Below are 23,920 nucleotides of genomic sequence, written 5' to 3' on the forward strand. Positions count from 1 at the left end.
CGTGGTGAGTATATTTAATTTAATATTAAGAAATTCTTGTGGATAGGTGTGGTTTGATTTTGAAAATGCTGTCTATTCTAACATTATACTACTTATTTTAATAAATACGATGTGTTAGTTAGAGTTGTGCTAAATTGACGAATATGGAAATTTTAGAATGTATAAAATTATAATCATAAATAAATAATAATGAATTAAAATGATATAAAAACAAACCAAGAAATATTTTTAATAATAACGATTTTTTATTGTTATAATAAAGAATGGTATAAAAATTATGCGTTTTGATGGAACATTTATTAACACAGCGCAAGTTTTTAAAATCTACACATATGTAAATATCTCTCATATTTGCAAATAAATTCCAACCGATTTGACGAAAGCCGAAAATAACTAAGATATCGTCCAATAAGATCAAAACAAGCTGCTGAATTTCCCACAGCAGGTGCTAGATAGAAGCTACAATTTTCTAGTAAAATCTTTAGCAAAATTGTAAGGTATTTTGAAAGTATGTTCTTATAATTACAGCTAGTAAAGCTACTTTCCCTTCGAACGAAGTTAACAGTGGTAACACTTCTTTTTTTAATTTTTTCAAGATGCAGACAATGCATACATAATATTTAGTATTGGTTGTACGTACATATTATTATTTTTATGTATAAGTGTCAGACATAATTTTTGGCACGGCAACCATTATTCGTTTTATGACCTTTTTTAAGCCGATATAATAAATTTATTAGAATAATTTAACTTTGTATTTAGTTTAAACAATCCAATGCAGGTAATTTATATCTTACTGTCCTCGTTTAATTAAATTTACAGACTTTTGCCACCGAATTTTGGCCACACTTAAAACATTTTGTTAATAGTTCAACTAGCCGACATCTATTTTTGTGTTCCTTTATTGACAGTTAATTTTATAAGTAATCCGAAATTAAGTTTTGACTTTTCAGTTCGATAAATGAGCCTGAAATGAAATGAAATCCTTGAAAACCAACGAAAAGTAAACCAACATATTCATGCCTATTACGGTATCCGACGGATGCCATCCGCACGGATCTAATCAGATTCGTACAGTCGGAATAAGCGAGTGCGAAGGATTCGATTCGTGCGAATGGTATCTGTCGGACCGGAATAGGTGTGTTTCCAAGGGATCCCATTCTCATGAATCTAATTCTTCTCACTCGCTTGTTATGACAGTTCGAATCGGATTAGATCCGTGCGGATGGCATCCGTCGGATACCGTAATAGGCATAAATATGTATATTTGCATATTAGCTGCGTTCCTTATCTCCCAGAAATAGTCAGAAAAAGTCCGAAGTAGTCAGATTTAGTCCAAAAAGCGTTCCTTAACTCGAAAATGACAGCAACAATGAGAGAACAACACTCAGTGAGAGTGAATCTTCAGTCCGAAGTAGTCAGATTTAGTCAGAAGAATTTTTGCTGGCAAAATCTTGAAAAGTGTCAAACTCAACTACATAGATGCAAATTAACGGAAATTAAAGAATACGCATAAAGTGAGAATAATGTAAAAAGTAAAAAAAAGTGAATTGAAATTGGAAGGAGGCAAAAAATAATTGATATAGTAAGTGTTTATTGTGCTTGTGCTTGTGTGAATGTGTTTTGAACATACATTTCTATTCTTGTTTGATGTTAGTTTCGTTGTTGCCATTCTTTGGACTAAACATTTCGTCTTTTGTGTTCCTTTACTTTCCCCTGTTATTCTCTTTTTTTTGAGCGCATTTTGCTTACGCTCTGGCATTTGGACACTTTTCAGATTTTAGTCCAAAAAGATAAGGAATGACCATATTACTATACTATAATTAATCGATTTAAAGGAGCTTCAAATTTCAAAGGTGCTAGGCTTTGAGTGATCGCTTGTGCAAGCAGACAGCTCGAATCGAATTACGGTATGGTGAAGACCGAATAGTATAGAAGAGTATTTGATAAAAAAATGTTTTAAAAACCACTTCAAATAAAGTCGGTTGTGAGTGCCATAGAATATCGCCATTATTTTTTGCGACACTCGGCGCAATCCTTGGAACTTAACTCTGGTATAACCTGGAAGAATGGTACGGAAATAGTCACAAAACAACCCAATAATTGGTGGACTTGATTGAAAGCCGTTATTAAATAAAAAATGACTTGCCACAAAAACTTATTTTAGTTATGAAAATCGGTCTAATTATGATGGATTCAGTCATAGTCCCGAACAAAACATGAACTTTAATTTTACTCAAAGAAAATTTTCAAATCGTTTAAAGTTTATAACGGTACTATTTAGCTAGTCAAAAACAAATATCGCAGTTTTCATTTGCTGTGTTCCTGTGGTTGAGTGTGTGAAAATATACCCCTATATTAGCTACCATTGTTTTAAAGAAATCACAAGAATTAAACATAGACATATACACACCTTATTATACTGTTGCTTTAGCTTACTTGTGACAAATAGGTAGGTATGTAGTGTATACAGACGCATCTACAAAACAACATCACACATATGTATATGTTTTTACAAAGATGTACACACTATTTTACGATTTGTTAAATATTTAGTGAAACACTATATATGATATTACGCATGTGATGGATGTTAAATAACATTTTTTATATCGATATTTTGTAGTAGCACTTGTAAAATTCATATTACATTATATATTGATTATCTTTTACTGTTTTTGCTTAAGTATTTTTAAAATTTAGATGCTGCATTTTAGAAAGTGTGTTTAATTATAAAAGCTTTTTCTGGAGGTGGTGATTGAATTTGGCTGGAATTGTTGTGCATAAAACAATATGAAAAGGACCAATGTTCTCCTCTTCACCACTCTTGCGGCTTATTTGTAATTTAGTTTTTTTTTTTTGTTAGCTACGTTAGCTTTTTATTATTTACTAATCATTTGAACGGACTTTTCGCAATGAGCCACGGTTGAATTTACAAATTGACTCTAAGAGTGCTGAGCGCGTGGGCTCACTGCCTTGTTCAGTGTCTATTGAAATATTTGGCGACGACGCTTGGCGTTCGACATTTGCTAATAAGGTAGGTTGCTTTGACGAAGAATGTTGTTGTTGCTGCTGCTTTTCGTGTGCTGTGCTTTGTTGTTGCTCAAAGGGTGGAGCTAGTGTGAAAATAAATATTTTTATTTTATTTTACAAAGGCATTTTAAATTTAATTGACATACATTTAATATCAACAAATTGGGATGTAGCAGCTGTACTTAATTCTCTTGGCATATGCATACTTAGCACGCTATCAGCTCGCTCGAACGGTGCAGTATCACCGCTGGTGCTGCTAGCAAATGCGGTGAGCGCAGCAGAGCCGCTGGCAGCGGATAGTGATAGCCGCCCGTTACCTGCTTGCAGCGATCCTTGTTGCTTCAATTTTGACTGTTTATGCTCAAGTTTCTATAAGAAAAAAAAATTAATCATATATTAATCAATAATATTTTTATTTTTATTACAAACCGCTTTTTGTTTTGATTTTCGCTTCTCTTCCTCTGAACTCATCATTTCCTGCACACGCACAATGCGCTTTTGATTTTTTACAGATTTTTGTTCGTCCCGCAGCCTTAAATCAGATTTTTGAGCAGCCTGTTTTAAAATTTCCTTAGCATTCAGCGACAATTTAAAATGTGTCCTCCTGGAATCTTCATTACAGCAGCTAAACCCGCCAGCAGCACTACTTGCATGCTGTGCAAAGAACTGGTGGCCAATTAGTTGTTGTAGCGACGGTAAGCCAGCTCTTACCGCTTCTTTTGATAATATACTCTCTAATAAGTTCTCTGCAATTATAAATATCGAAAATTTGCCTCTATAAAATCATACATATATATGTAAATAACGTATTGACTACTCACTTAAAGTTTCGGGACATTCGGTGATTTGGCGTGCTACAGACTCTTGCAAGGGATAGCCCATGGCCATTTCGAAAAGTACATGACCAAAACTGTACACATCTATATTTTCCACAGAATGAATTTTACTATGTTGTACGAAGAACGGTCGATAAAAAGCGGGCACGCCTAGTAGATAGTTTTCGATATCCAATAATTTAACACAATCATCCACAATCACGATGTTTCCAGCGTGCAAATGACCTTGTCAAATTAAGAGAATCATATGCATTACCAAAAATAGAATTGCGAATCAGATATTTGGCTTAACATACCGTATGGATATCCCTTAGAATGAATAAAGATTAAAGCCTCCAATATTTGACGTCCATAGATCGCTACTTGTTTCATGGTGAGTGCAGTTCTGCCCTTTGGATTGCCGTATTTACTAAGAAATGGGTTTTTTGGCGTGGCCATACAAAGTATATCTTTCAGAGTGCCTTGCTTGTAAAACCTATAAGAAACATGATCAAAAACAAATTGTTAATACACCTGCGTTACAGCTATATATGTATGTGCAATATTAATTGTACTGCATTATTACCTCCGCACAACTATGCTACCGTTCTCGTTATGTGCCGCATACACAATCGTTTCGATGTGAGGATGCTGCAAGCCCATTAGACTTTTTAAAATGCTACCCAGTTCCTTGTCGTCTACATATTTATCGGGGCCATATTCGATCCACTCCAAAACAAGCTCCGATGGATCCACGTTACCTCCATCTATAGAGCCGCTACTACTACCGCCCCCGCCGCCATTACTACTCGACGTTGCAAAATGTTTACCTTGGTGTGACTGCGAGCCACTTTTCACAAGTAACTTGTTTCCAGTCTTTTCCGGTGGTTTCGGTGATACTTTGAAGTAGTGTTTTCGTAATCGCCAACCTATTGGCCCAAGTGTGCTACCCAATGTCCAAATACCTTCGCTGCGCAAGCATAGCATGGCATTTTGCACAGCCTGATCTAAATATAGGAATGATAAAATGATATTAAAATATGTACATAAATAGGGCAATTCATCTAAACGCGTAAAAGCCTCATATCCACGTAAAACTCGTGAAATTGTTTAATAGTGTACGGAAAACCGGTTTATTTACGAGGTTTACACAGTTACGAGGCATTTACGCGTTTGTTGTTGTTGTTGTAACAGCATACAAATTCCCCAAAGAGATTTTGGGGAGTAATGCTGGAGTGACAGTCCTTGGCCAGATATAAATCTGGGTCGTTCCGGTTACGCGTTTATATGAATACGCTGTGCATTTATAAATTTTTAATTTGGTAGATATGGCTTTGAGAGAGTCAACTAATAGAAAATTAAAAACTAATAAAGCTTTTCCGAAAAAATGTAAAATAAGACTTTTGCATTGATCGTGTAAAGTTTAATATAAGCGCATGTAGTTTTAATTAACCTATAAATAAGCTAGTCACCTAGAAACATTTTCATAAAAATAGGCTATATAATAATAAGTAATCAATTCATACAATTTGCAGGTACACAGTTCTGTGAGCATACTTATCAAATTATAGGCTTGCGAGGAATTATACATATATACGTATGTAGTATGTACATTTGCATAATACGCAGAAAGCAACAGATGCTCATAATGGGTTGCAATATTACAAGTATGACGTGTTCGTTTCGACATTAAAATCGCAAAAACAACATACCTACAAACTTCGGCTCCTGGAATATAAAATACACTTGCATACGTAGATATGCCAAGTTCGAGTGCAATTATTACCATCTAAATACATGTACATATGTACATACATATACAATGCATATAATATTTCTCATAATGTAAATAATTTTTGTATACACAAATGCGCGCGCTGTACGCATTCAATATATCATATGGGATTGGGTGTGTGCCCTATCACATTTCCTACTTTAATCCAAATCACATTAATGACTCCCTAGTTACTCATATTCAATTATGAACTTTCAGAAAAGCATAACCTAGAAACTTACCATGAAAGGATTGAGAGTAGCTGTCCGGATCGACAAACCGTTTGGCCGGCAACGATGATGCCAAAATGGGATTCATTAGAACTGCGTTTATGTAAATCTGTAATGCTTGTCGCCTTTCAGCTATGAAATCTGGCCGCATATTACCGAAAAGCCGTTTGCCTGGCATGGGCAGATCGATACCTGAAATGCAGAGGCATTTGTGCAACTCGGCGAAGTCATTGTAGCGGCGCAAAATTTTCCAAGAGTTTTCCTTATTAGTGCCCCGCTGCAACCGCAGTAAATACTCCTAAAATGAAAAAATAATGTTGGTGCACGTTATTTACTTCTTTGTTTTCAATGGACATATGTAGGTATAAGCAGATATTTTTTTTTTTTGCTTGATGGTCTGATTATACCCCTCATCCTCTTTTTCGTCCTTACGGCGACAAATACTATTGATTTTTCTATGACTTATGCACTTGTGCATACAATGTACGTGCAATATTGAAATCTTCAATTTGATTAAAATTTGTTTTAATTACCGTATGACCGTTCACTTCCTGTGCTGTTTCAATTACGCAAATTATGGCCTGTGTATCATCGAGTTTATGATTATAACCGAAAGGTCTCTCAAATATTGCCATTGGTCATCCAAATAGTGTACTTCGAATATGGATCCATGTTCAAAGCCTTTAATCCATTCCAGGCGTGCTTACGCAGCCAAACCCTTTTATCGGTTTTATTTTCACAGTTTTATCAGTATTTAATCAAACAATTTCAGGAATCATTAAATTGGAAAAGTTTATTGGAAAACCTGCTGACCAAAATGTACAATCACATCTGCGAGGAAATTGCTGTGAACCAGTGATGCCACATATTCTCTGTTAAAAATCCCACGAAAATGGGGAAAAAATTCCTCAATTACCCACATCTTGAAAATTTATCCCACAAAATTCCCAACGAATTTAAATATACACATGTTCCAGTAGTAAAGAAGTAAAATTCATATAAAATAATAATAATAGATTGGCGCTTACACAAATTATGTGCTTCTCCTCCAATTTGTGGGGTGCGCTTGATGCTGTCACACAAATGGGAGGGACCCACAGTTTTACGCCGACTCCGAATGGCGAGTGTATTTTTATGAGAAGCTGTTTTTCATGGCAGGAATACATTCGGAAGTTTGCCATTGCCTGCTGGGGGCCGACCGCTGTTAAGAAAAAACCCTTTTTTCTGCATTTTTTTCACTCATTCATTTTTTCACTTCCATTTTTTTCTCACTCACTAAGGGCCTAAAAGAATTTTTTGGTGACTTAAAAATTGAAGCACATTCATGTGCAATTTGACATTTCATCAGATAATTTGTTCCGCTTTTTACATGAAACATCAGTTACAACTGAAAAGATTCTTTCTTACTCAGCGCTTGAATTGGTTAACGTAAGAAAATTTTCGAAATTGTCCTTATACTTTTTAACAATAATATACCATTTCATTCCACATCACATCTTCAGAAAGATTAATTACGTAAGTATGTCGAATATTCTTAAATTTGGATCAATTATGCAACAATAACTGCATCAGAAGAAAATCACTTATTTATTTGAAAAGTCCCTTTTTTCCCTTTTAATAATTTTTGTTGCAAAATATTCCTCAAATAGGGAAACTACCCACAATCTGGCATCACTGCTGTGAACAATTCTTCATATGCTGCCTCTTCTAGCGACAGTCACAATTAATGGGTCTATTACGGATATCAACGCAACCACGGTTCGGGTGCCAACTGGCAACGCAACTGGAAAGAAAATTTGTATTACGGATGTCAATTATCGTCAGTTGCTGTAGAGTTATCAATAATCGAAATATGACAGTTGGACAACCAGCAAGCGGCTGTAAACAAGCTGTGCGATTAAAATCAAGTTCATCACAATTATTTGTTTAAGAGGAAGAGAAGTGCATGAATGCGGCCTCAATCAGGCCACATTTAATAAAATCCAATCCCTTAGAGCTACTCGTGCACTGTAAGCAAAAGTTAATACTTTCAAGGTTTTTATTTTATTATCGTTTTGTGTTCATTTTCAAAGCATATTGAGGACTTCCAAAAGAAGATGTAGTATAATTGGTTAATAAACAGATGAACCACTTCGTTCAACTTCAATACCTCTGCTCATAAAGTCTTGTGCCCCTTTCGATTTCTCGCAGAAGGAAGTGCCAGAAAACTATTTCCGCAACTTCCTGATCAGCCCTAATGAGACAGACATTCTGTGTGGTATATTTTGCAAATTGGCGGCCACTGGATTCTGCAAAATAAAAATTTATTTCTGGTCACCCTAAATTTTAAGTAAGGGATTAGCACAAGTGGCAACATTGTTATTAATTATTCAGCGAAGAATACGCTTGATAAGAAGTATTCACGCAAATTAGGTAAACGGGGAATTTTACTGGCAAATTTTCAAGTGGACACCTTGTAAAAAACTCGCGGAGTTTCATTCCATTAAAATGACCATCGGAACTAGTGCTTTGCGTACGCAGCTAATGGCCCTGGCCAACTTTTCTGGCACTCACAAAGAGCAAGCAGACAAGTACCGGCAATTGTTAGTAATGGTGCTCAATAACACTGGGAATGAGCTGGTGGATACGCTTAAGCTCTTCGTAGAAGCTATTGTCAATGAGCATGTCAGCTTGGTAATTTCACGACAAATACTTAATGATGTCAGCAACTCTTTGTGCAAGTTGTCCGATGATATTTCGCGACAAGTGTCGCACTTCACGTTGGAAAAGGTGCAGCCACGAGTCATTTCCTTTGAGGAGCAAGTAGCCGGTATTCGCCAGCATTTGGCTGATATCTATGAGCGCAATCAGCAATGGCGAGATGCTGCCAATGTTTTAGTTGGTATTCCACTGGAAACAGGGCAAAAACAATATCCGGTGGGCTACAAACTAAAAACTTACCTTAAAATAGCCAGCCTCTACTTGAAGGATGATGATTCTGCACAAGCAGAGTTTTATATAAATCGCGCTTCTTTGTTACAGACAGAGACCACTGATGAAGAATTGCAGGTAAGGGTATGACTTACATATGTACATATATGATAATTTTCATAATTCAATGTGCTCTTTCTTTAGGTGCTCTACAAAAAGTGTTATGCCCATGTGCTAGACTACCGTCGTAAATTTATTGAAGCAGCACAACGTTATAACGAGCTATCGTACCGCAAAACGATGAGTGAAAGCGATCGCATGGATGCATTGAGGAGTGCTCTTATTTGCACCGTACTAGCTTCTGCTGGACAACAGCGCTCACGTATGCTAGCCACACTTTTCAAAGACGAACGTTGCCAACAATTGCCAGCATATGCTATATTGGAAAAAATGTATTTGGATCGTATTATAAGACGTTCAGAGCTCAAGGAATTCGAAGCTCTCTTGCAGCCGCATCAAAAAGCTATTACAGTTGACGGTTCTTCTATATTAGATCGTGCGGTATTTGAACACAACTTGCTGTCCGCTAGTAAATTGTATAACAATATTACATTTGAAGAATTGGGTGCACTGCTGGATATAACGGCTGCGAAAGCTGAAAATATTGCTTCGCAAATGATTACCGAAGAACGTATGAATGGACATATAGATCAAATTTCAGGACTTGTTCATTTCGAAAGCCGCGAGGTGCTGCCCCAATGGGATCGTCAAATTCAATCGTTGTGCTATCAAGTGAATTCTATTATTGAAAAGATTGCAGCGGCTGAGCCAAACTGGATGACGAATACATTGGATTCTATGAATTGATTTGACTAGTCTTAACGGAGATTCTATAAATACTTTTTACTTGTGTTTGTAACTGCGATAATACCGCTTTGTTTTGAAGGCATCGCTTGTAGCATTGAATTTAATAAAATTGCAAACCTTAATACCAGAATTTTTAAAAATCCTCTTCATAAATATTTTTTTTTGTTGGATTTAAATGAATGGCAAGGACTAGCTTGTCCACTTAAAAATGGCACTATATTATGGAGAATTTAAAGGGATAAGAATCCTCAATGCCTTATACGTACGCTTGAACGAAGTGCTCGGCAAGACATGGGTCCGAAAAACATACGTAGGTCAAAAGGTAGGAGGGTGTCAAGGCTTGCGGAACTGTGCATCTTTAATTGAGGCATTGGGCCGGTAAATCAGACTAATCCGTCCCTCAAGCCAGCTAAAAAAAAAATACCACAAGAACAACACGGATTGCTGTATTTCCTTTCCAATCGCTAAGATTACCATTTCTTTACGGACGGACCTAAACTGGCAATCGGTGGAGCTTTGGTGAGGAGCTCGTGTTTGAGTCGCCGCCACACAAGCTCCCCGACTGTTGCAGCATTTTGCAGACCGATATCTAGGCTACTGAGTCTGTAGCAGCTCTAAATATTTTCCACGACAGGCAGCTGTTAATCTACGTGAAATCTCACGAATCAACCAAGCTAACCCAACCTAGGCGTCGAGCCTCTGAGGTAGATTAAAAATACGAAAATTTCAATTTTATATTTTCATTTACTTGATACACCAGCCTTAGGCTAGATATAATCTTATTGGCTGTGGATACATTAAAAATAGCAAAATTTACAATAGATACATCCACTTTTGTTCGATAATTCACACTTGTTACACAGCTAAATATTTTATTGTATATTTGTATGAATGTATTTGAAAGTTTTTATTACTAAATAGTTGTTTAATGATTATTTCTTTTAACAATTCAAAAATGTGCTATTAAATTAATTATATATCAAACGTAGTTTGAACACCGATGCACTGTTTTATATATTATCAAACAAATCTAAAGAAACTTTCAACTAGTCATAGTTATGTACATACATGTGTACTGCTGCTCTTTTTCTTTTCCTTATGATATTTATGAACAGGAAATGCATAAACAATATTTCGTAAGATGCATTTACGTTTTTCATTAACTATTTCATTTTTAATAAAGCAAACGTGCGTTATAAACTAAATTAAAACAACTTGCGTATTCATATATGAAGTGTGGATGACCAAGCAATGACGAGAAGGTACCCCAGTTTGTGCTCCCTAAATTATTTACAGTTTTACTAAACTAGAATCTACGCAAGTAAGCGTTTTCCCTAACGCTCTATTATACGCGATATCATCCTTGCGTATTCGATGCCGTCGTGTCTTCATTCAGATCTAATTGTGCCAGAGTACGTACTACTGCACCACGATTCATTGGTGTCAGGCCTTGGCATATGCTTACCACAGCATCCAAAGCAACATGGGGGCAATCCTGTAATAAGCAAAATAAGTTAAAAAAAAGGACTTAGTCAGTGAAATGCGGGTAACTATATTTATGTATGTACTTACCTCAAGCATTTCGTTAATTTTCGAGATAATCGCATCTTGCTTTACGGCATTTATGTTCTTTGTAACAACAGAGTCTGGCCGTTTTTGTTCTTCATACCAATGCACCATCTCCTCGTTTTTATCCCAAATATACGACTGCAAAACAAAGATGGCGTAAATCGCGCGATATTTTAATACGTATATTATACAGGTTAGTTTGCCCTAAATAAATAAACTTACATCCGTGGCGCCTCGATCTTCAACCAACCACCGACGCAACATTTGTTTTGCTTGTCCCACCGAAAGGCTTTCCTGTGCTCTTATTATTTTCTTAATAAACACATCTTCCAGTAGCAAACGACGCAGACGCCAGTACAGTAAACGTCGAGAATCGCGCCATGGTATAATCTCGCTTATACATTCCTTCTCCAGCATACGTTCAGGCGTGTCGTGTAGATCGGCAAAATGTACTGCCACTGTGTGATACACGTGCATGAGTTGCGAGATGCGTGTCTTTAGTTTTTCTTCAATTAAAGCGGCTTTGATTTTGTCACCAGCAGTATTTAGTTCTTCCAGTTCTTTTTGGAGCTGCATATAAGATTTAAAGGAGCAAATGCTTAAATGTATGTAAAAGTCACCAACATAAATACAAAACGCTCTAATGATGTCAAAATGAATGTATAATAATGTGGCTGTTCCAGCTGTCTGGTTATCTAGTTGTTTGGGTACGTGGTTACATTTTTTATTCGGTTTACAACAATAATAAAACACTAGAGTATAATAATTTTTAGTCAGGTTAATTAATAACCAAATACAGTATAAATTGAATTGAATATGCCGCCGTAAGCTTTTTTGTTCACCAATTAGTTTTTATATCTCTATAACAAAGAAACAAAAGATAAATGATACGCAATCAGAGGAGGAAAAGTACTAGGGGATGCTGAAATCCTTCCTTTTTCATGTTGCTTTTGCTATAGCCCTGCCATGCAAAGTTAAAGAGAGTATGTACGCTTGGCGGCTTATGGACTAGCGTTACATAAAAAAAAATTTAAGAATGAAATAGTGAATGTCACATGGGGACTTTTGCTTAGATTACCAAGATATACTTATGTATGAAATTAGAATTTTATGGCAAACATTTAGTTTATTTTCTTCTTTATATTACCGCAATTGTCGTTGTATCCAAGCGATTTATCGCCTTTAGTAAATCTTTTTCTTTGTACTTGATTTCGACAATACCCTCTGGCTCCAACACACCACCGCGTGCCTCTGGATCGGCATAGGTTTCCATATAGCGTGGGTTAATTAGCGAATCCAAGACAGCCCAGGCGCCACCACGCAGCTCGGCATTTGGTGGCAGATATATAATAATTGGTTTTTTGTATTCGCGCAAACCATCCACAATGTACGCGCCAAATTTAAGAATCTGCTCATACATGTCCTTCATACCGCCGGAGAAACCACGCCAATTTGCAAATATTATCAATGGGAGTTCCTCGCGGCCAAAGTCTTTAATAGCTTGTGCTGTCTTATAAGAAGAATCTGGATACCAGACTTGTCCGGCTTGTTGAAGTGTCTGAAAACGATTAATACGTTAATGTATTACGACATTGTATGAGACAATGCTCTGGTCGTACCTTCGCTTCAGAGTCTAAGTTAGCAGGATCGGCGGGCAATTCGACCTCAACTGTGCGCGTTTCAACAGCAATGACACCAACTGGTACGCCGCCTAGACGAGCCCGACCTGTGACAACGGTTTTCGCCCATGGCTGCATAATTTCTGCCCAGCTGTCACGATCAAAGAAACCATTTTCCCATTCACTTGAATTGGCTGCAGAAAAGAAGAGAGTAATTTATTTGTACGTCGAAAATAATACATATATATATATTGAAGAAGAGTTGACAAATAGAACTTATTATGCTGTTAATTACCGGGATTCACGCGACCACCCAGCATCCACCTAGGATCATATGGCGATTTCGTTGGCATAAAATCTACTGAACGATCGATGCGATCGTTTGGCAATACAATCGGTACATCACAGCCGATGTATGCTGGAATGTATGAGAGCCATTGAAGAAGAGTATACACACCGTCGAGATCAAAAGCTGTGTGGGGAACGTAAAAGTTTAACATGATTCCATTTTATAAATATTAACAATAACAGACCTTCAGTCTTATGTGTGACACCATTGTTGTACATAATTTGTACACCACCTAATTGGCTGTTGGAAGCGTATACCTTGCGTCCAAGTAGCTATAGTCCAATAAATAGAAGTTAGCACATTTTTTCAAATATAAAAAAAATCTCCCTGCTCACCTTATTCAGTGCTGCATAACCAGTTAGAATAATGTGCGAATTGTCAATCTGTATGACACGCTGACCCAAACGCACAACATACGAACCGATACCAATGGTACGGCAAGTCACCATAGACATGGTGACAATTTCGTTATACGCCTGCGATGTTTCACCGGCAATCAAACCGGCATAGCGCAAATTCTCTACACCCAAGCCATCTTCTTTGCCAATGATGTCGGTAATCTTATAACGTGGTTCGCCCTCATCTTCGATGAGTATTGCACGCACCGAATTCAAATTAGCAATTTTGCTGTAATCCTCCGTGGTCAAATAAATATACTTAAAACCCTTGTCTGGCTCTTCGGGATCTTCCCATGCTACCTTGAACATTGATTTCACCTCCTCTGCGAGACCGATACGCGCACCACTATTCACCGAAATGTAAATCTATTTCGGGTTGGAAGGCAAATACATAAGTTTATGATAAATACTAACTCTGCTGCTACTAACCCTAGGCACTTTTCTGCTGCGCGCCAACTGCGACGCTTTATTATAGACCACATCTTCTTTGATACCGAACGAACCAATCATATAAGTCAAGTCGTTGGCAATCACTATAATTTCTCGTCCCTCTGGGTACTCGGGAGTGGCCAGCACAATGCGCCAGGCAACCATACCACACTACGTTTAGAAAAAAAACGGTGAAAATTAGAAATTAAAAAAAAATTGTCGTCACGCCTACATTATTCTCGCCAGGTAAACGCTGCATCTCAATGAGATTATCATCATCCAACACTAGCTCCATGCATTCAATTAAAATTTTTTCCGGTATTCTTATGTCGATGGTGGGACGTGCTTTCGAGTACTCCTTCCAGTGACGCTCTGTCATTTGACGGAACATGTCGGGTATATCGTATACATATGTTGTGCCGTTTTGTTGTGCCTGGAAACGTTTCTGTTGCAGAAAATCTTTGGTCATGTAGGGCGTGGAAATTGGATGACCATGCAGTGAGCCCAGTTTTTCGCCATACGCCTTAAACTTAATCTGAAACCAACAAAACCAAATTTATTTCATTTGCAATGTGTTCGAGACATTGCTCTTCGGTATATTTTACTTACAATTCCCGTCTCTGGATCCGTGACTTCCGTGTACATAGCAATATCTAAGAAGTAGCCGGAGTCATTGGCTATGCACAAGCGTATGGCCTGCGTTGGCGCTTGTGGTGACTGTCGGATCAGCATTTTCAACTCAGCTTGCAGCACACGTAATTTCCACAGACGTTGACCGTAGCGCATTATCATTCTGGTGACAGATTCCTCAATCTTAGCTGGATCCATTATAACAGTTGGCACGAAGTTTAGGAAAATATGATTACAATCTGTGCGCTTGGCATGCGGATGCGAGAAGGCCACTTCCAATTCGTCCATTGATTCGAGTAACACGCGTTCGCCTTCGTTTTGTAGATATTCGAATGAAGCCTCTTTGGTGATGAGATCCGAATGTCGAATAATGGAACGTATGAAGAAACGATAGTCGGTGACTTCTTTGCCCTTCGTACCCTTGGCTTTACCCAGATAGAGGTGCATTTTTTGATTTGCAGTTGGTAAGGCTTCCAATTCATAGGATTTCATGCGATTAAGTTCAAGTTGGAAAGCACATGCTGGCTCCAAGTGGCGGTATATTCTATCTTCTTCGAAATTGTCGCGTGCGCGGTATGTGAAGAACTTAGGGAATTGACGTCTATACAAAGATTTTAAAAAGATAAATAGGTAAAACTATGAAATGGAAACATGTCGCTCACTTCTTCAATGCTGCAAATGTGATGCGACGTATGCGGCGCTGGAAGAGTTCATCACGGTGAAGTTTACAAAAACTACCAAAAATATGCGCCATTTGTACATCGTCCATATCGCCATTGTCCCGCACTGCGACACTTACGATGTGTATGGGTTCGGTAGACTTGGCCTCTTCCACAGCATTTGCGCGTGTAACGGGGTCCGAAAGGGAGACATTGATGGAGGTGCTACAACGCCCATCGGAAATGGAATCGACGGCTTCGACGGCTTCCAAAATCTAAGCAAAGTAAGAAGCAATGATGTGTTTTTTAGGTTAGAACACACAAAGAACAATGCTATGAGACCTTTACCTTAGCGCTCACAAAGGCAGGCGATGCATAATCCTCTAACAAATCCAAAATTTCATCCGAATGCATTTCGAAATGTTCGAATGAGCCGAAGGCAGCCATGCAGCCGGTACGCATGAAGGATGAGCCAAGTACTTTGGTCACAGGCTCACCGCTGTCTTGCACCATGCGGGGGAATAGTCTGTATTGGCATACAAAAAAAAAAATAGTTCCAATAAAACCATTTGTCTAACTAAGCAAACAGTGAAGTACATTACCTGTTAGGATGAGCGGTGGGCAGCAAAAACTGAAAGTGTACAAGTGGCAGGCCACCTGACAATTCCAAATGTTGTAAGCAAGTGAGTTCGTAGGATGTGTAGGCGCGCCTCACGTAAACCTCGAGCGCAGCATTGCAAACTTGACGATTCGTGTGATAGAAGAAATCGTGCAAAATATCAAATATCGACGTTTCGGACAATATCAGTCGCTGCAGATTCTCCGGATGGAAGTCGTGGCCGTACATATCCACCGCCGACAAGAAAATGGATTCCATTTGGTTGTGACGTAACTCGTATGCCGGTTGATGTGCGGCAATGAGCACTTGTCGGCAGCGCAAAGCGACACGCGAATGTTCGGCACGATTCAGCGATGTCAACTCACTCAGTGTATTGGCGAGCTCATCGGTTAGGCCCGGCTCAAATGACCATAAATGATCGATGAGCAGCGTCACCAGCAAATTCTTCTTCGAAACTTGCGCATGCGAAAAGATGGTGTTGACGACCTTTTGCATATCGTCCTTGCTGTTCTCACGTACCAACCCCACGCACTTGTCATAGCTGCCATGTTGGAACTGAGATTCGACTTCATAGTATTGGCGCAACAATTCATGTACGACAGCCTTCATGCGTCCCCGAATGCCGTTGCGATAGCGCTGCACCAGCTGTACAATACTCTGAGTGGTTAGGAAGAACACGTCGCGGTCGGCACGTTTTTGCAGCGTAGCAGCATGACTGTCGATGACAGCGGCAATTTGTTGAGATGGGAATTGTGCCAGCACACTGGTTATGTTGCGTTCATACAACGTCATCAATTTGCGTATCTTCTTCTCCACAGACACAGGTATGCGGCCCGATATAGAGGCGATCACCTCCTGCAATTCGAGCAGAGGCAATGAAGCATCGCGCAAGCTGGACATGAACTTTTCGATGACATCACGCAAACGTTGTGCGTTATACGGCTCGGGGAGGCAGAAACCGGCCAATGTATTCTCCAAAATTGCTTTGTACAAGTTGTGCGCACGATTGAGCTTCTCAGGCACTGGCGAGTTGTCCGATTGTGGGAAGGGATTTTTGTATGGCTGTGCTTTAGTTACCAACGATGGATCATCTAATTCCAAATGACCCAGAAGTGAACCAGCCTCTAGCACTGCACCCGGACGGCGCAAGAACGACACAGTGCCGGCTTCTTGAGAGGTGAGCGTCATAACCATCTTCATTACCTCAATCTCAACATAGGCTTGTCCCTTGGAAACATGGGCGCCATCTTCAATCAACAAATTAATCAATTTGCCGGCGGATGGACTGCGCAAAAGCGAGGGATCATTTTCCTTTTCAAAGACACATGTTTGATTACCAATTATCAGACGATAGCGATCCACTTCTTCCTTCATATAAGTGGTATACGATGCGCCTTCGAATGAAATCAAAAGACCACCATCGGACAGCCGGTGAATGTCAACTTCTTTGTAGGAGTTATTCATGAGCAGAAAATAAGAGTTTGCGCCACTTTTGGCGGCCTGCACCTTGTAGCGCAGCCCATCGTTGATCAACTCTACATCGATTACATTTGTCAGCGTGTTGGCTGCTTGGATCTGGCCTTTGTCAAGTGAAGTCTTGAAGCTGGAGAAGGCTTCGCTGATTTGACGATCGGCAATGTGCAAAGCGCCGCAAACAACACCGAGCAGTATATCGGGCTTATCCGATTGTACGCGCTCCGCAATCAATGCATCCAGCCAGGCAGTATCAATGCTGTTGTCCAAGAAACTATTGGTTTCCAACAGAGTAATCAGATATTCAACAGTAGTGCGGAAATCACCACGAATCGAAAGCTCCTTCAGCGCAATAACAAGATTCTCGCGTGCTTGTTGTCGATTTTCTCCCCAGGAGAAACAGTGCCCAAACTGCGAGTCGGCATATTCGTGCAAACCGCCCGATGCGGCAACACTGAAATAACCCCAGACATTTTTGCTCGAACGGAAATTGAGCTCCTGCACAGTACCCGAGCTTGGCTTGAAACCTTCATCTGGATTTTCCGATGTAATACGTGCTGCAATGACATGGCCAGATGGTTGCGGCTTATTCACCGGCGTTTCAAAATCAATAATCGATGAACCCCAAGGCGATTCTCCATAGAGCAGACGTATGTCTTTCAAACGATATAGCGGCACACCCATACCAATTTGTAATTGGGCAGCTGGCAAATTCACATCTGATACCATTTCTGTGCAAGGATGCTCCACTTGTAGACGTGGATTCAATTCTAAAAAGTAGTATTGACCGTCTGGCTCGTACAAGTACTCAACAGTACCGGCACTTACATAGCCCACCATTTTCGCTAGACGCACAGCAGCTTTCTCCATATCCTCAAATACCTCCGGTTTTGCAATAATCGCCGGTGCTTCTTCAATGATCTTTTGATGACGACGCTGTATGGAGCAATCACGCCCAAATAAACTGATAGCATTGCCATACTGATCGGCAAGCAGCTGCACTTCAAGATGGCGAGCGCCGCGTGCCAGTTTCATCACGAATATAGGTGACCCGGGCACTTCAGCTTGTACTTGACGGAAAAGTGCTGGGAATTCGTCGGCATTGTCCACGCGACGAATACCTTTACCACCACCACCTTCAGATGCTTTAATCATGGCCGGGAAGCCTGAGTTAGAAGGGAAAAGGGAGGAAATTGGTAGAGTTAATTCTCTGCATGGGTAAGTAATTAACGGTACATATGTAATTGGTTTCATATCGGCGTAATCAATTCAGAAGGACTTATTTGAAATCTCTTCCAGTCAATTGCAAAACCGCCTAACAAATTTTACAGGAGAGCGAAAAAACGGTTTATTCTCCGAAGGCATTGCCTTGATAGGCTGTATTTTCTCTAGCTATTATTTTACAAATCTGTTGTTTTGACAACGACTTAACGATTTTTATGCATAAATCTCGATGACTAGATTTCAGGGTTACCAAATCTAATTTTTGCCACAACGGCGATTTAGGCGGTTTTGCAACTGGTCGATGGGCGGTTTTGCAAAAACATCGACGATATGTATACTTAAAGTAGTTTAAGTGAATTTTACTAACAAAAAAAAAAAAAAAAAACGAAACCATCATTCTCACCAATTTTCTTGGCTGCTGCTAAACCCTCTTCGGCGTTACTGACGCAACCACGTTGAAATAATTCACTCGAAATCTTTATTTTCTTTCCAGTGTACTGCGCCTTTAGCTCCGAACCCGACCAGGGCAGCGTGGGTATTTCGGCGGTCTGAGCAACAATTGAGGAAGCAACTTTATCACCAAGCGCCCACATAGCACGCTCCGGGGGGCCCAAAAAGACTAGACCTTGCTTGTGCAACATCTCCGGCAATTTCGGATTCTCGGAAGCATGTCCCCAACCAGCCCATACAGCCTTGATTAAATTTGGTAAAAAAAAAGAGGTAAAATTACAATAATTATTTCAATAGCTTAATTAGATGATTGATAAATTGTTTCTAGTGTGGTAACATTGACCGTGAAGGTCTTACTACGTAGAGAAAATATGTACGTATGTATGTTAGAGTGATCTTATAAAGTAAACAAAAGACTGCTTGCTTTGCTTAAACAGTATAATCCGGTTGGTTATGCATTCATCAGCAGCTTGCGCGCCGATAGCTCTGAGCTTTCAATCTCTGACTGCTTCGTTGTTTTTGTATTTGTTTTATTACCTTATTACACAGTTAAAATCTGCGATGTGCAATCGTATGACTTCATGAAATGCAGTAAATAATCATTATTTTAAGTGCATTCACTCACCTGAACCTGAGTCCGTAGTGCAATGTCAATAATCAATTCAACATTGGCGTAGTTATTATTATTGGCGCCACCAGGCACTGGAACATAATGATCAGCCATCTTGATGTATTCTGCATTGGCCTTCAGATCCTCTGGTGTGACCATCACAACAAAGCGTATAGCACGTTCATTCTTGAACATTTCATAGGACCAACGACGTATCGAACGCATACACTTCACGGCAGCAATACCGTTATTGGCGATCAATATGCGATTTATAACGCGTGTACCACCAAACTTCTTGACAAACTCTTCCGGTGTGGCAATGTGAAAATCACGGTCCTGATAGCGATCCTGCCCCAGCCCAGTGCCACGCGACATGCTCGGCCTAAAACCGAAAGACAAACGATTGTGCATTATTAAATGTGTGCTTTAAGTAGTGCTATGTAACTAAATGAATTGCTAGTCAAAAGGAAACTGAAAATGCAAGTGTAAATAACGAGATCTCTCGCCCAGCAAGGTGCACTCAAAATATTGAATGTACGCATATACAAATTTATGTATATATATGTATGTTTTTACAGATGTGTGTCATATGTACATATAATGCCTAAAGCGTTTAAATACTTGCTGGCCGAATTATTGCTCCATCACCTGTGGCCAAGATGCTCTCATCGGCCGCTCAGCGATGTTGTTGTTGTAGATTAAATAGTAAATAAAAAACAAAAAAGCAACTTTACACCAAAAGAAGATATGCGCGTACCGAACCAGTTTGTTGTTAATTTTGTTTGGAGAAAAAAAAGAACGTAAGCAGAAAAGAGTAAAGTCCGAAAACACAAAATTTTGGCTACGCTGCCATTAAAAGTTTGTGTTGACTTTGGTTAATCGCAAAAAGAAAACGAAAACAAATAAGGCTATGTACATACATATGTAAGTTGCATTCGCGTACATGATAATTATGGATAGTTATCAAAAACTATCATCTTTTGGCATTTGCGTACGCAAAAAGTGGCAAAGTAGGGGAAATTGAGAGAACTAAAGTGACATTTCATTTTGAGGGGAAGTTGCTAGTTTCCGTTGGAAAAAATTTTGCCAACAAGAAAAAAGCTAATTAAAAACAAGTGATTGGAATATATGCAAATCACAAAACTGAATTTGATGGTTTGGAAATTAAAAAACCTAAAATGCAACTATTTAAACTAGTAAGAAGTAAGTAATTATTCGTTTAATCAATAAACTGAGTTAGGGTAACACTTTGTGATCAATTTTCCTACGTTTTCATTTGAATGTAAAACATATTCTTATCAGCTGTTCATCCAATTTGCAATTTCTGGATATTTTTCTTTAATGAGAGAGCAGATGACATTTCGCCGAAATTTTTTAGCTGGTTATTTTACCGTTTAGTTACGTAGTAATAAGCTGGCCATCAATGGCATTCAACGTACGCAAATGGTAAGCAACAGAGACAGTGTGACGGTATTTAGCAGTGATTAGAAAAAGGGCCTATTCACTTTATAATTTCATTTCCACAGCGTGAGTTTTGTAGTCAGCACTTTTTAAGCTCGTAAAATTTTACTTATTTTAATTATTTTTGAGATTATGCTCAAATGTAAATGCGAGTAAATAGATAGTTGATTTTCGTCAGACGTTTTTTTTTTGTTTTAAATTTGTAAGCTTAAAAATGTAAATGTAAACTTATTAAGATAACCAAGGTTTAACGAGAAAGCTTTTAGCAGTTGTTACTATGCACAATCTATTATTTTTTTCTTTGTACATATAGCAGCGACCAGATAAAGGTAACCAACTATATTTTATTGAGGGTAAAATAGAATGTGTCTTGTTAACAGGCAAGACTACTTAATATTAAATACCAAACACAATTTGCAATTCATTATTTAAAAAATGTTTTGAATTAGTACGAAATCTGAAAAAATTATATTTGTGCAACATGGCGTATGGGTAACAAATTTTTTCAACCAATTTTGAACCGGTACCGAACCTCTTGAATTTTTTTTTTTAATTTTTGAACCAATTAAATATTTCCAGTCAGTGATCATAAAAATAAAAAAAATATAAATAAGCATATCAGATTACAATCATTTTATGCGGGAGTGGACCTTCATGATAATGCAGTAGCAAACTATCGAACTGCTTTACGTGGAAAAAATGATGGTGCATTTTATTTATAGGTGGGCTACACAGTGTAAATATTTGTAAATGTTGTAAATATTTAAAATTGCTGTACGAAAAATCTTACAGATGTTCAAATTTAGTTAAATAAAAAAAAATGTTATTCGAATTTTAATCTATATTAAGTGTGCCCCAAGGGCGTTTCTAACAGTTGGACAGCATTGAACCATCTAAAGTTGCCTCTTCCGATTTTGTTTTATTCCTGAAACTTCTCTTGTTCAGCAGTTTTCCAATCTTGTTATTGTATTGCTTGGTGAAAACTTATATCGAAACGAATGCGAATACACAAATTTTTAAAAATGGTTGCTTTTATCTGACCACTACTGAACTATAGATATTTAGCCCTATTGCGCAAGTCGTAAATTAGGATAAATTGTACGACTCGACAACATTGGCATTGTCTACTGTCGTGTAGAAATAAGTAAACGACGAAAACCGTCGAGAACTATGCAGTGCTGCCAAGTTTTTCCGTTTTAATGCATTAGTCGAGTCGGAATGAGGCTGATTATTATTAATTAAGCTTTGCCATATACGATTTGTCGAGTCTTTTTCTTAAGCGATTATTTTTTATTTAGACTTTTAGCAATGAATATTTTTAAAGAGAGCAAGAAAGTCCGCTGATAATTTGACGCAGAGCAAAAAAACACGTAAAAAGTTTGGTAGAGATATTACGAAGGATTTGGACACTGGCAATAGGTGTTTTTTTTTTTAATAGTTCGTAATAATTTTGCTAGAATTTTACTGGCTGGCCTTTTCGTATGCCTAAACTTACAAGTAGGCCAAATTGAGAAAGCAAAAATGACAGTTGAAGCTGCAAATTTTACTGGATAATTTTTTAGTAGAGCTACTTTCCAGTAAGTAAAAACCCCGGAGTATCGCGCTCCGGTAAACAATAGATAAATGACTTAAGCGTTAATTATAAAAAAAATTAATCACAGTTATGCATTCACAAGGTCACAAGAATATGAGAATTCGCGCAGAGCTAAGCCGATAATCATATGGAAAAATTAGATATTGAACGGCGTTGAAAACGCTATGATCGATGGATTAAGTCTACTTTTGCAAGTAAACCCATTTCACAGTGATATTGTTTGCCACTCATGTTTATTTATTTATTTTTAAGCATTTTCAATTAAAATACAGTTCATTCTCTCACAAAACTCACATAAACTCAAGTTTAAAACTTTTTAAAAGACCGCAAAAAAGTGCAACAAATTTTCACCCAAACTTCAAGCTTTTTTCTCAGAAGCGGTAGAATTTTTTTGAATACACAGTTTTATAGCCCATTCAATTTTAGTGTAATAATGTGCAAGTTTCAAGTGGCTAAAAATTACCGTTGATTTTTTAGAATTTTTTTCGCCGAGGATGTTGCGGGTTTCTGCCATATAAAAATAAATTGTGTTTAGTCGTTATATGGAAGCAAATGAGACAAAAAAAATTCTAAAAAATCAACGGTAATCTTTAGCGACTTGAAACTTGCACATTATTGGACTAAAATTGAATGCGCTATAAAACTGTGTACTCAAAAAAATTCTAGAGCTTCTGAGAAAAAAGTTTGAAATTTAAGGGAAAGTTTGTTGAACTTTTTTGCGGTCTTTTAAAAAGTTTTAAACTTGAGTTTATATGGGTTTTGTTAGAGAATGAACTGTATTTTAATTGAAAATTCTTAAAAACAAATAATTAAACATAAGTGGCAAACAATATCGCTTTGAAAGGGGGGTGCTATAGATATGTCCAATACTGTATATATGTATGCATAAATAATATTGAGCTCTTTTTTACTTTCTAATCCGAGAACGTCGAGGAATATTTGAACCCAAAGGTCGAAACCTGGACGTGCGCGAAAACAGAAGGGAATTGAATTCTATAGGGAACTATTGCACTATTCTGAGTGAACAAAAAAAATGACAAGAATAACCTTTGTGGACTTGAAAGAAGAAATTTTAGAGGCGTTGAAAAATGAAATAACGGTGCAATACTAACTAACTCTTATTAACTCCGTATCGATAAGGATAGCAGCTGCTATATAGGGGTATATTAGGGAACACTCAATTTATTAACGATTTTTTATATGAATA

At 38.1% G+C, this 23,920-nt stretch overlaps 3 protein-coding genes and 1 long non-coding RNA gene across 8 annotated transcripts in view; 2 read left to right on the plus strand and 2 right to left on the minus strand.

Annotated features, from left to right (window-relative positions):
- The first annotated feature begins 1,181 nt into the window (after positions 1-1,181).
- Positions 1,182-22,462, plus strand: LOC108359713 (uncharacterized). The gene is made up of 4 exons (XR_001846978.1): positions 1,182-1,261; positions 1,658-1,661; positions 22,258-22,263; positions 22,452-22,462. It is a non-coding gene; the product is annotated as an uncharacterized LOC108359713 (long non-coding RNA).
- Positions 2,850-6,764, minus strand: LOC108359694 (PX domain-containing protein kinase-like protein). Its single transcript, XM_017611670.1, has 8 exons — positions 6,386-6,764; positions 5,865-6,150; positions 4,435-4,855; positions 4,166-4,344; positions 3,855-4,094; positions 3,463-3,779; positions 3,180-3,402; positions 2,850-3,116 (listed from the first exon to the last, which is right to left on the minus strand). Exons 1-8 carry the CDS (start codon positions 6,485-6,487, stop codon positions 2,890-2,892), a joined length of 1,995 nt encoding a protein of 664 aa, XP_017467159.1. The 5' UTR covers positions 6,488-6,764; the 3' UTR covers positions 2,850-2,889.
- On the plus strand, positions 8,196-9,759 carry CSN4 (COP9 signalosome subunit 4). Its single transcript, XM_017611678.1, has 2 exons — positions 8,196-8,900; positions 8,967-9,759. Exons 1-2 carry the CDS (start codon positions 8,340-8,342, stop codon positions 9,627-9,629), a joined length of 1,224 nt encoding a protein of 407 aa, XP_017467167.1. The 5' UTR covers positions 8,196-8,339; the 3' UTR covers positions 9,630-9,759.
- ACC (acetyl-CoA carboxylase) overlaps positions 10,354-23,920 on the minus strand; it is a 47,280-nt gene continuing 33,713 nt past the window's right edge. For all 5 annotated transcript variants that reach the window (XM_017611642.1, XM_017611624.1, XM_017611633.1 and 2 more), the window contains 16 exons: positions 19,674-20,040; positions 19,002-19,290; positions 15,885-18,540; positions 15,631-15,808; positions 15,286-15,557; positions 14,603-15,224; positions 14,226-14,528; positions 13,994-14,164; positions 13,502-13,930; positions 13,351-13,438; positions 13,113-13,289; positions 12,818-13,011; positions 12,346-12,756; positions 11,421-11,768; positions 11,202-11,336; positions 10,354-11,124 (listed from right to left, as the gene is read on the minus strand). In XM_017611642.1, coding sequence (XP_017467131.1) covers positions 10,987-11,124; positions 11,202-11,336; positions 11,421-11,768; positions 12,346-12,756; positions 12,818-13,011; positions 13,113-13,289; positions 13,351-13,438; positions 13,502-13,930; positions 13,994-14,164; positions 14,226-14,528; positions 14,603-15,224; positions 15,286-15,557; positions 15,631-15,808; positions 15,885-18,540; positions 19,002-19,290; positions 19,674-20,040 — 6,778 coding nt within the window. In that variant the 3' untranslated portion in view covers positions 10,354-10,986. The remainder of the gene's footprint in view (positions 11,125-11,201; positions 11,337-11,420; positions 11,769-12,345; positions 12,757-12,817; positions 13,012-13,112; positions 13,290-13,350; positions 13,439-13,501; positions 13,931-13,993; positions 14,165-14,225; positions 14,529-14,602; positions 15,225-15,285; positions 15,558-15,630; positions 15,809-15,884; positions 18,541-19,001; positions 19,291-19,673; positions 20,041-23,920) is intronic.

Source organism: Rhagoletis zephyria, unplaced genomic scaffold, assembly GCF_001687245.7.
Source record: "Rhagoletis zephyria isolate East Lansing unplaced genomic scaffold, Rhagoletis_zephyria_1.1 Rzeph_scaffold_00013, whole genome shotgun sequence".
In the NCBI taxonomy this organism is placed as follows: domain Eukaryota; kingdom Metazoa; phylum Arthropoda; class Insecta; order Diptera; family Tephritidae; genus Rhagoletis; species Rhagoletis zephyria.

What these genes read in the sequence shown, in the direction of transcription:
- CSN4 (XM_017611678.1), top strand. Translation starts at nt 8,340, where the DNA reads ATGACCATCGGAACTAGTGCTTTGCGTACGCAGCTAATGGCCCTGGCC. An exon ending in CCACTGATGAAGAATTGCAG is followed by an intron (nt 8,901 to 8,966) that starts GTAAGGGTATGA and finishes CTCTTTCTTTAG; the next exon opens with GTGCTCTACAAAAAGTGTTA.
- LOC108359694 (XM_017611670.1), bottom strand. Translation starts at nt 6,487, where the DNA reads ATGGCAATATTTGAGAGACCTTTCGGTTATAATCATAAACTCGATGAT. An exon ending in AGGAAGTGAACGGTCATACG is followed by an intron (nt 6,151 to 6,385) that starts GTAATTAAAACA and finishes TTTTCATTTTAG; the next exon opens with GAGTATTTACTGCGGTTGCA. An exon ending in GAAAATCAAAACAAAAAGCG is followed by an intron (nt 3,403 to 3,462) that starts GTTTGTAATAAA and finishes TTTTTCTTATAG; the next exon opens with AAACTTGAGCATAAACAGTC.